The 12,787-nt window shown below is 38.0% G+C and overlaps 1 protein-coding gene across 2 annotated transcripts in view; it reads right to left on the minus strand.

Annotated features, from left to right (window-relative positions):
• The window catches only part of ALK (ALK receptor tyrosine kinase), a 327,314-nt gene that overhangs the window by 220,959 nt on the left and 93,568 nt on the right, over positions 1–12,787 (minus strand). For both annotated transcript variants that reach the window (XM_054195890.1, XM_054195889.1), the window contains exon 3: positions 8,312–8,476. In XM_054195890.1, coding sequence (XP_054051865.1) covers positions 8,312–8,476 — 165 coding nt within the window. The remainder of the gene's footprint in view (positions 1–8,311; positions 8,477–12,787) is intronic.

The raw sequence follows: 12,787 nt of genomic DNA on the forward strand, positions 1-12,787 counted from the left end.
CAATGATTCTCAGCTTTCAGAGTTCCATGACTGTCTTTTAATGTATTCATTCAAGCATAGGCGTGCAAGATAGCTACTGCAATGCAACAACAGACACATTATCATTGATGTTAAGAACAACAGTGAAAATATTCCAGTTCTTGTCAATTTACTGATGCTTTTAATGTAATCTCACAGAACAGGTCTGTAGGAAATCCCACATGGTGATGCCTATTTGTTATATGTGGATCAAGCCAACTTCATGACAAAAATACCATAGAGCAACAAGCATCTAACTGTTAGTACTAGTTAAGGTGCAAGATATACACCACCTTTGGCACAGCTAAGAACACAACTAACCTCGGGCGATTGGTTTAACCACATTGTGCTTTAGTTTCTCTTTGATGACATGGAGAAACACTTCTCCCAACTCTTTAAAACCGTGGGAAGTGCCTTATTTAATAGAGCACTCTCACAGCTTCATAGGTAAAGTACTAAAGAAGCACAGGTTATTGTCATAATTGGCAACGGATGTAATTAGACTATGGTTGGTAAGGAGTGGCAATATGCAGACAAGTGGCTACAAGGCTTACAGTGTCTTGCTGATACTCCTTTGTCATACATTACATTTTTATGTACAGACCCATAAGTGTGAGTTGTCACTGCCATGGTAAAAAAATAAACATACATAAAATAGAGGTAGCAGCCAGGCTAGAAAGAAGTTAAAACTATCAGATAACAATTTATTAATTCACTGAATGTTCTTTGCATAAATATGAGTTTTCTGTACTTGAAAAGTTCAACTAAAAAAATCCAAACACAACATATACATGGAGGTACACAGGCATTCGGCGATAAAGAACGCTGCCCCTACATCACAGAGGGAAAAAATTACAAGTGTGTGTTAATCCAGTAGTCTTTTCCTATAAAAAGGTCAAAACCAGCCAAGAGCAGGATACGCTTCCCTCCAGCTGTCCTTTTAATATGCCTCATCTTGCCAAGGAGAAAGCATCTCTAAGAGTGAGAAAGACATCATTTTACAACCCATTTATTCTTCATTGTCTGCGCCTTTTCTGGATATACTTGTTGAAGTGCATTAGTCACAGGTATGCAGCAAGCTATTAGAGCATACTAACATCCGATGCACACTGAAATTAATTTTTCTTTTTCAGCTTGGGGAACAGAATGCTTCACGTTGAGTTGCATGCAAGTCTTCACTGAATTAAGGAATGAACAAACAAGATTTCTAAAATCAACAAACCCACGTGCTTATCCACAGTCCATGTAAATACATACCTACTCTATAAACAAACACACCGTCCTACAGCGAGACAATAATTTGCCTCTTTAGAGAAGGCTCATTAAAGGGAAATAATTTTGCAATAACAAAGCACAAGTGTAGTACTAATGAGAAGAGCAAGCTGCAAAATACTAAGAACATCTGGTCCATTTCTTGTACTGACAGAGTATGAGCTGGAATCTGACCACCATAAAAATGCTGCATTTTTTTTTTCTTTCACAGCCCAATGGACTCTGGAAGCAAGTTTGGTTTGCATTTCATGTATTAATGTTGCATAAATTCCCATGGGCCTGTGTTGCAACACTTGATATGTATATGTTGCCAAGTTGAATATCAAAATTTAAGTCTCAACTAGAACAGCCAGAACTAGTCACTGTAAATAACATTTTTGATTTTAAACACCTCTCTGTTTACAAAGAACTTGATAGTCATCCCTACAAATTCATAAATCTCTCATTCACAGTAAAATGGATGAATAATTTTCCATCCATGTGTGCCTTCCAGATCTCACTTAATTCTTCTACTATTTCGCTTGCGGCACGTAGCTGATCCTTCAACTCACACACAACAATTATTTCCACTGACTCAATGGCTAAATCTTAAAGAGGAAAACAACTAATAAAAAACTGAATCCCATTTTGACTAAACAAAAGTGTAAAAGTTTACAAATCTTCATAGGATACCTGTAGTTTATCTGAATAATAAATAATAAAACTGGGGTGGCATGATACCACAGCAGTATCTTTTCAAGGACTATTCAATCATCTGGATTGAATTTTTGCAGACTAGGATGATCCACATTCTTCTCCAGCATTAAAAAGAGGGGAGCAATAAGCATTCAGGTCTGCAAGTTTTCTGTCAAAATTTGCGATGGGTTCAAAACTATTTTTCTTCCAAAACAGAAATTCTCCTAAGATGACAATTCTGGTTTTTGTTGTTGGCTTTTTGTTTTGGTTTTTTTTTTGTTTTTTTTTTTTTTCCAAACCTACCCTATCAAAAGCTCAAACTCCATATATTGATTTACTAAAGAAAAGAAGAAATACTCTGATATCTTGTTTAAAAGACACATAAGATAGATCAATTCTATGAGATCAAAGCATATCCTCAGACCAGTCTTGAGGATTAATGTAAAGGGAAGGCCTCTCTCTGTCTAGCATGAGCCCAGCTACTCTCTTTACACTTTATCGTTTCCCCCGGTAAGAAGCTATCTTTGTTCAGAGATATTTTTTTTTGCCCCAATTTTTAGTGGAGTTGTAAGTGTTACAAGTCTTTTTTCTGTTAAGAGTCCTACATGAAAAATAACTTCTCAACTACTTACTTCTTGCAAGCCCACATTGATTTATACTGTACTGTTTTGTTAATAAAGTGATAATCTGAAACAAAATATTATTTATTATCTTTCATGATCTGCCTCATTTTTCTTTGTCTGAGGAATCATAAATTAAAGTCAACAGCCATTTTATAATCCTGCAGTTCATTATCTCTCACTTGCTAATATGCTTAGTGCCTTAGCCTTGCTCCATTTCTTTCGTAATAATTACAAAAATCAAAACCACATTAACACAATGTGCAGATACTTCTTGTTTTAGAACTTATGTAAGAGCTTTTCAACTAATCAGTGGCTGGTTAGGACACTGTCCTCATTCATCTCCCACTTCCCCTGCCATCCTTCATGAAAGTTTAATCTACATTTTCCATTAAGGAGTTGTCTCAGTTGCTGTTCACATTTGCAGGGTGGCTTATTACTCTTTTGATTTTTACTTGAAAAGGTGGTCATACCTCCCCAACCTACCTCTTCATCTGAAATTTTTATCCAGTATCTGCATATTTTCATGGTCCTGAAATCTTCAGATAACATAAGCAGAAATTCACTTACTTTATCTAGAATCACAAGATTTAGAAGAGGAGCAGGCAACCTACTTGCATCACCATAGCCAGGAATGGTCAAGCCTCTAAACCTTCAAGTTTAAAACTACATTTACAGTTGGAAACAGATTATGCTGACATTTGATCAAGCACAGTTGTGTGTACTTGCTTTGGGTCCAGCTGCTGCTGGTCCTTCCTCCTAAAATACACAAGATTAACTTTGTACTAGGGATTTCTCTCTTCCTCTTCCTTGTAAAATTTGACTCGGAAGGAAGCCGTGACTGTGGTCCCAGATGACAGACCACAATTATTGCCCTCCACAAGTCCACAGGCAACACAGCAATGCAATGTTGCCAACAGGTAGCTGAGCCAGTGCCTCCCTGGAGGCAGGAAAATACAAGCACCGCAACGAGGTAACAGGAGAGATGAATTCTGGAAAGGCACACTTTCTGATGGGCGTTAAACCATCTGTTACTCAGAGCTGTATCCTAGATGCCCCCATAGTAAAGAAAACCCTGGGTTCGAATCAAGGGTTGAGAGGCACAGAATTTGGGCTGGTTTGACCCATCTCAAGTTTATCAGAGGCAAACACTTTCACTTGAGCATTTGAAACACATACGTCCACACAACTGCAAAGTGCAACTTCCCTGGTCTACAAACTGAGCTGTCTAACCTGCCTCCTTAGGAAATAACGCCACAGTTGCAAAATATCCAACTGCTCATATTTCATTACGATAGACTGCAGTACATTTGCTGGTATAATATATTATGAAAGATCATAAATAATTAAGAATTAATCACACTCGTCAAAATAAATAAATGCAACCAGTGATGCAGAATGCTTGAATTTTTTATAGCATCTTTTTGCTTATTCATGACTTAAAAGAAAAGAAGTCTAGTAATCCACAAAGGATTGCCTACTCATTACAGCACATACAAGCCTGATTCAGATCCCAACAGTGGAGATTTTCCTATCAATCTTTAGCACATCAATGGAATTTTAACCTTAAATCTCTGATCCTGCAGAAAGTTACATAAGTTTGACTTGGAAATATTAGTAGCTCCAGCAGATCTTCACGTACCACGCAGGGCCTCGCTGACAGACAAACTAGTGATTCTATCACCCACCGGTCCACTTACAAGATGGGGGGAATGGATGAGAGCGAAGCATTTTAGCACAAAATTTCCAAATGAACCCACACAAAGTATCTTGACAACCTCCTTTCTGTAGATTTCTACAGACAGACAATCCTGTAGTTCTTCCTACCAAATATTTTTGCACGTTTCAATATCGTTCACAAGGTTTTAACAGAGGAGCAAATAATATTACATGTTTAAATAGCACCTTTTCTCTGACTCTCCAAACTGGTCTGAAACCCTTAGTGCGTTTCTCTCCTTTTTCAAAGGGAAGAAAAATTGGGTTGGGAGGTGGGGGAGAGGCACACCACCACACCAACCCTACCAGCACAGACCAAAGATCCATTAACTTCAGACATCTGGCTCTGAAAACAAACAGACGTAGATACATAAGAAAGAATATATGAACAGGGAGAACAAACAGTTGTACTTCCCCATTCCTGGTGTTCAGGGGTCTATTGCACAAGGACTTTTTGAGACAGAAAATGTAGTCTTGAGAATTTGGTAGCTGGAACTACTTTTCTTCCCTGCACATACCTTGTCAATTTGCACACCCATAAGAAGTTTTAGCACTTAAAATACCCTGTGGAAAAAGGTTCCACAGTTTTACTGTTTGCTACATACAGAAGAATCTCCTCTTGTTCTGAACCTGACATCTACTGATTTCATCTGATATCATCCAATTCTGTATTAGAATAAATAAGAAATATTCCTTCTGTACTCATCCTTTCAGTGGTTTATAAAGTCTTGGGAGTTTATAAACCTTTGTACATCTTATAAATATTTTATAAAATTCTGTGATTTTTATAAAACTCTGACATGAATTCCTTTAGATGTCTCTTGCAGGCAGGGTAGCCTTAGTTAATCTAAGTGTTCCTAAAAGTCAGCCATGACATACTTTAGATCACCCTTGTTTCCATTCTTTTAATAACTATCCCAGCTGTACTAAATGATTTTTTACTCATGGGAACTAGAACAGAATGCTGTATTCTAGATAGAGGTGCCCCACGCATTTATACTATAGCAGATTGCTCCTATTTTCTACTCCCTTCCCAGTTATCTGAACATCACATTTATTTTGTGACTGCTACTGAGTTGATGTTTTCACAGCTCTATTCTTACCCCCAAATCCACCTAGGTGATTACAACTAGCTCAGAATCTCTCCTTATATATGCCAAACTCAGATTGTTTCTCCCCCCACCTCAATTCAAATAATCAACACTAAATTTCACCTGCCACTATTATCTGGTTAAGCATCCTTTTTCAATTCCTTGCAAACCATACCTCCAAACTTTTACCATGAACAATTTCATATCGAAATCTGCCACCTCACCATCTGTTCTTATTCTCAATCAATGATTTGTGTGACACCCCATGCTGAACACGTCACGCGAGTGAAGCACTCAGATGTGACTAACCAAATGCTGAGACACCTGAAATTAGTTCTTTGTCTAGGTAGCTTCATCCATGCTGGTTCGTCCTGATGCCTGGAGACTGAGCTGTATCATGCTGTGTCGAAAGGGGCAAAGACACAGAAGTTGTTCCAATGTCTCTCTTTGGGCTATCTACCAATAATTTCCTACTGAACCTTTTACAGAAACCTATATGAAACACAATGAATCATACCCAAGGCATTTGTCTCTATCAATGTCTTGACATGTCTTGATAGCCAAGTGACAAGGATGAGCTAAACCATCCCAAAATCTAGTTATGCTATCTGTTTATCTCTGTGCATTACTGTCTGCAAAGGAGATGAAATGAGATTGAGATAATTGGAAGTAAAATTTGCAGGAAACAGTGGGGGTTGGAATTACTGTGCTTAATTATTTCAGATTGAAACAGACCACACAACTATCTGTGCCAAGCAGCTGTAATTAAAGTGATTTAAAATAGAGAGATGCTAGCTCCAAGTGTTGATTTTCAAATGAGTCTTTATACGCACAAGAGTTACAGTCTTCTATGAGATGCAGACCTACAGCTCTACTGAGGGGCTCTAGATTAAATTATCATTGACTATGATAATTTAAAAAAAAAAAAAAAACCCACACAAAACCAAAACCAACAACAAACCAACAAACAAGCAAAGAAAACACTCCAAACAAACCACCGTGCCACCCCACATATCTAAATCCATTCAATGTTCCACTGGGTACTTGCCCTTCAGAATGGGAAAAAACAGGCTGAAGCTTGTGTTCTGCTAAATTGCTTATATTCCAGATGAAGAAAAAGAAAAAACACACCCGAAACTTTGGACTTAGAAATGGAATTTTATCCCAGTAGGCAATTGGAAATCATCAACCAATACTACCCTCATTTTTGTGCTATAGGGACAGACAACAGTCTCCTCTTCTGCTTTGACAAACATATAAAACTGACTGAATACAGACAAAGGTGTAACTTTACCAAAAAGAATCCAGAAGAAACACACATCAACAATATGCAGCACCACAGTCACCCGGCCAGACCCTACACCTGGAACAATACATTTACTTCCTCACAGGTTTTCCCCCATTTTTTTCCTCACTCCAGGAAAGTGACTGCTACTCTTCTCAATTCAAAACAAGCAGATTTTAATTCCTAAATTTCATCAGTAGCCAGCTTGCATGAGAATTTAGAAAAAAGGAAAACACCTTCTCAGGCAGCAGACATTCCAATTTACCTTAAATTTTCACTTAACTGTACCTTTGTAGCAAGAAATTTAGTATGCGCATCTATGTTCTTTGATGTGAAAATTAGAAGATATTTGCATGCATCACAAATGTGGTCCATCTGCTTTACACATGACACAAATCCCAACAAAATGACTCGGTTTGCTCGTGAATCAGTGCTCAAGCAACGAGCCTTTAAAGTTAATTTATAATAGCTATCTGGGGAAAAGTACTATACTATTGATATGCATGAGAAAAAAGAATCAAAGAATGTCAAAGAAAGTGGCACTGAAACTTTTCCACAGTATTTGCCTGAACGTAAGAGCTGTTATAAGCAGTCAGACTTCAGGTCTGCAAAGTTAAATGCCATCTCTGGTGCTGGCTACTAAGAAAAGGATCCTTTTGCTTGCAGCTTTCTTTAATAGAGGCTTCTTGAGTCAGGGACTGTAAACAGACTACTGAATTAAATAACCAGTGATGAATGTATTCTGCAAGAATTCACCTGATCTTTCTTTAAACTTCTGGCCTCCATAACATTCATTCATGCATCTTATTACCACAGTTTATTTAGGTACTATATGACCCTTACAAGGAGACATTTCAAGCAGCAGGAAGGATGTTACGAATTTTTCTGCTTTCCCAGGATTAGAAGAGCACAAATACACCTAAAAATCGTTTTAGCACTTATAATCTTAATGAAATATTATGCTGTTCACAGATAGGATCATGGGCAGGAAAAACAATTCCAACAAAAATTTTTCCAAGGAAGGTAAAAAGTCTATTGGACTCCCCTCTTTTCATGCTTCCTAGTTCTCTTTAGAGACAGGAACTTTTTTCTTATATTAAGGACAAAACTCATCTTCTGTTTTCTGACCAAACATAAAACCTAAGCCCTGGGCACAAGGATGTTGCCTAAAATGGTCTGCAAATACGCAAGCAGTAAACGGCACCTCGAGCAGAGGTAAAACCAGACTCTACTTTATTAATCTCTTCCAACCACTGAATGACCTTAAACATAGGCACCATACTATTGTTCTCATCCGAATACTGTCCATGGCATGGGTCAGCCTGAATCAGATTTTACGCAACACTACATTGGATGTTTTGCTTCCCATATATATGATTCAGATTGCCTTTAGACAAAAAACAGATCCTTCATGTGCAGAATGACTCCCTTTGTTTGTGACACTGTTTGCACTCATTGTCTGTTGCAGCAAAAGGATTATAACTGTCTTAAGGACTTTAAGAGAACATGTTTGCTTTGGTGGAGTTTTGGGGTTTTTTGGTAAGTTTGGTGTGGTTTTTTGGGTGGAGGATTTTTGTTTGTTTTTAAAACTAACCACCACACTAAAGGTATTACATAGTTGTAATTCATCTTACCTTTCGGTGTATTCTCAGAGTGATCTCTCTCCGGTCCATCCAGGATGTTTAGCTGTGAAATCTCTTCTGCGCTCACTCTCAGCCAGGCATTGTTAGAGGTTGCCAGATCTTTTGAGGAAAGGGAATATTCCAGCTCACAAGGAGATTCAAAATTGCAGTCAAATACTAGAAAAAAGAAAACAGACATAGAACATAACATATTCATTAAATCCAGCCTCCTCTGTGCTGGAAGGTGTGTATACACATTCATTTTATACTTTATGTTATACAATGAGGTCGAAAGATATGGAGGAAGTCCATAAACAGACAGGCAAAAACGTGTCCAAAATGGACTGCACAGAGCGGTTCGTTATGGAGGTAGCAGCAAATCAAGAGGAAGGCCCAAGAGCCAGTAATTCCCCTTCAAGGATGGACAAAAGGGCAGTACAGGCTAAAGCAGGGAAAGACGTCATCTAGACTGAAAAGGAAATAGATTAAATAGATAAAAACAGATAAAATGGGACAGAAAGCCAATCTCTTCTGGGATGCTGGTTCAAATTCAACCAGGACCATTACAGTGCACAGACTACTGACGTGCTTCATAGTCATGTTCCATCTCAGTGAGCACAGGACTCTACAAAGCGAGTCATATATCCTGGGCATATGGGACATGCTGGTAGCCATAGGCACTGTACCCCGCGAAGCAACCTTCTGACTCCCTGGGTTTGAAACGCTTCACTGAGGCAGCAGAAGCTTGATCTGCTGCTGCAAAACTTTAGCCTCCAGGCAGTATAGCCAGCATCTGCCTCTAGCACAGCAGCTTCTTTTGAGATGTTTCTCTTTCAGAAACCAATTACCCTGCTGGTGCAACTATGATTCACTTCCCAGTATCCAATTTACTATCACACTGTAATTCAAGTTGCTTAACACCACATGCAGCAATAAGCTGCATGGATTTTACCTTTAATTGTCAAGATTGCTAAATTTTCTGGAATGCCCTGTATACACTTGCTTTTGTCACCACAGTCAGCACTCAACACAATATTCAGTAAAGGAAAGAAACTTTTCTGAACTAACTCAATGTTTCTGAAAAGGCTAGATCCATTTCAAAAAGCCCAACAAAAAAAAAAATACAGCTTTTTTTTTGGAGTTTTCTACACTGTCTACTGTCCTGCCGTATCTATGCAAGTGGAACAAATAATCTGAATTGACATTAGTCAAATTAACTAACTTTTTTTTAAACTTCAATTACATTCTCTATTAAACATCTAATTTCTCCTTAGTGCGCACAGATTTATGTAGTTCAGCCTATTCTCCTGGTGATATAACATTTTCTAATCTGAAGGTTAATACTGTTGCCCTCTCACTATACTTTTCCCAGCTAATTTGCCTTTTTTAACAGCAAGCTGGAAGGAGCAGATCCTATTTTTCCAGTTTATATTTGATTTTCTTAATCAGGTGTTTTATCATTCGCTCAGCATTCTGAATGCTTCAGAACACCATGGAAACAATATAATGTAAGGAATCAATATACACCGCAAAGCAGCAGTAAGAAGGATTATACATATTTCCTGAAATTTGAACGCACAAGTTGCTACGCTCTTCAGGCCTCTATGTTATCAATATAAATTTCATGATATATGAAGCACAGTTCAATGTAGGCAGCAGGGAACAGTGGATATATTCATGCTATACAGTTTACTACTGCAATATCATACCCAAACCTCAGACCACTTATCTCTAGTCCCTTAGATGTTCTTTCAAAAAAAAAAAAAAAACAAACCCAACATTTTTTTAACCCTATAAAGTGTTAGGAGTCTATTGAAATTTGTATCAAAGCCCAAATGGACAAAAGAGCAACCATATACTCAACTGCATCTTACAGAAGACATATCCTCATTACTGTATAGTTTAGTCATGGGGAACACCTTGAGTACTATGTGCTTTAAGGCATTGTCGAAAAAAAAAAGGCAGGGGGAGAAACACACCTCATGCAAGGACTTTTTTGACAGAACCCACAGGACGACAGAAGGGAAAGCCCAGGCCAAGAACAACACATGGCAAGAACAATCATTTCAAATCAACTATTTCATTCTTCGTGGGCTTCTCTCCCCCACCAGTCTGGCATATTTTCATGAGCTTTCCAGCAGTCACTGTTTGCTTCCACGCCTTGCATCCAGCTCCTGGGAACAGAAGCCTTTGTGCTCCTTACCCTCTTGCCCCCAAGCAGAGAAGCCCTTCACAGATATCCACAAGGCACTCTCATTTTCCTTCTCCAGTCCTCGCCCCCTGACACTCTAATTACGGTGCCTACAAGCACTTGACAGCCAGCTCAGCTCCCCTGTTCAGTCTCACTTTCCAGAACCTCCTCCTCAAAAGAGGAGCTATGAATTGGTTGTGAAGCCCTTAACACAGCAGGCCTCTGACCTACAAGGGACAACTTAATTGGGGTATGTGATTAAATAACAGTCATCACATTTAGTGTTATGACCCCTGCAGACAACTAATGCCTCTGCCTGAAGGGGTGAAAGTAAAGGAAAAAAAGGCATGTAGCAATACTATTTCCTTCCCTTGCAATGAATAGCCTACAGAAAAGTGGATATGATCTAAGATGTCTGTTGTGGTCAAGCTGAACAGCCTTTACAACAGGTTATTCCTTCACAGAGGAGGAGACTACTTGGCTCACACGTCTGAGAGCACCTGCGATTTAATGAAAACTTGCTTGCATCTTTTACAGGACTTAATAGTTTGCCCCACATCACCAGATAATCTGCACTCTTCATAGGCTCTTATTGAAATGAATCTTGTATCAGAAACAAATTTCTGTCCTATTATCCTATTCAGTACAAAGAAACGATGTTATGGCAAAGAAATGTTATCTGATGCAACACAGCAAAGTCTATGCAAACAGCATCCAGTCATCCAAGCCTAACATTAACTTGCTACCCTCAAGCTTTTCTTCTTTTGCTATGTCCTTCAGTATTGACAATGTAATATACTTTATAAAAAAAGCATTACATACAATGCATACATTTGTTTCACTGAATAGCTGCTCTTGGTGTGGTAGCTGCTGCAAGACCATATAAACCACATTTGCAAATACAGAAGCTTCACAATATTTGAATTGCTGTCAATTATTGTCTTAACATGTTTAAACACGACACCAAGTTTATTTTTTTCTTGCCCAGCTAAACACATAAAGAAGTAGCCATATGCCTTTGGAAACTGAATAAAAGCCATTATACCTTTTCTGAAAAACAGCAAGCACTGCAGGAAAGGTAATTAAATCTAACACAACTTTCAGTGATTATTTTTCAAACCTACTACCAATATAAATTGACTAGATACAGAGCTTTAGGACTGTGAATAGTGTGCCTAGTCAGTAAAGTGGGGGTTTTTTTTGTGATTTTTGGTGGTTTTTTTTAAAGAGATGTCACAAAGATTTATATCTAGTATATGCATTTATGCCACAGCTATATTGACATTATAGATCCTAAAGGCTCTATAGGAATTTAAGTTCCAGCAAATTGCAAAGTCTCTTTTTAATAACATTGCAAAAAAACCCAATCCCTTGTCCAACAATCTTTTGCATCTGCAACCACCGTATGCTAGAGAAACAGAACAGCTAATTTATTAGAAGTCTATTTCATCATCATTACACCTTTAAAGAGGAAACAAAAGTGATTCTTATAATCAAATCAAGATAAACACCTGTTTAAGAAAGGCTGTAGGCATCAATCATTTCAATTTCTGGTAGGTAAGAAGATACAGGATACCAATCACAGACTGAAAAGTAAATTAAACTACTATCCAATTGAAAAGACAGTGGAATCTGTGAATGTCTAATGATGTTAGAGTTTTGTGAGTGCTTCAATTTATTTATTTTTAGTCAACATACTTAACAGCAATAATTTGTGCACAAACAACTAAAATATCTGGCAACTACATCTGTTTCAATTAAACTCATTAGAGTTTTCTAATAAACAAATATCTTAAAATAGTACTATAAATAATATGCCAAAACACAGTAATCTGCAGGAAATATCCTCTTACATTGCTGCAGGTCAGATTGTGGATCATTCACTCTTTGAATGATCTCAGATCATTTACGTAACCACACATCACAGAAACATGCCTTATTTAGAACAAAAATACTCTAATTTAAAGAGATATTAAAAGCCTATTGTTCTTAAGAAACTAGTCTGATTATCCTTTCTTCATCTGCCCAACAACAGACTAGGTTTATTTGTTTTAAACGACCTCTCCTTTAAACCACAAAAACCTTACCAGCAGGTGATTTCCTTTTAAGACTGCGCCTTTCTAGTTCTAGTGTGCCTGACTTAAAAGGGTCCTTTTCACTCCTGATCTGCTGACTCTTACAAATCACTCCTCTTATTACTCTCAGCTGGTCACCCCTTTGGAAAGGTGTGGTTGTTTTCTAACCTCACTACAACGGACAAGGGAGTGGGTTGAGGTTCTCTGTTCTCAGAAGGACCA

Source organism: Rissa tridactyla, chromosome 3 (genome assembly GCF_028500815.1).
Source record: "Rissa tridactyla isolate bRisTri1 chromosome 3, bRisTri1.patW.cur.20221130, whole genome shotgun sequence".
Classification (NCBI taxonomy): Eukaryota; Metazoa; Chordata; class Aves; order Charadriiformes; family Laridae; genus Rissa; species Rissa tridactyla.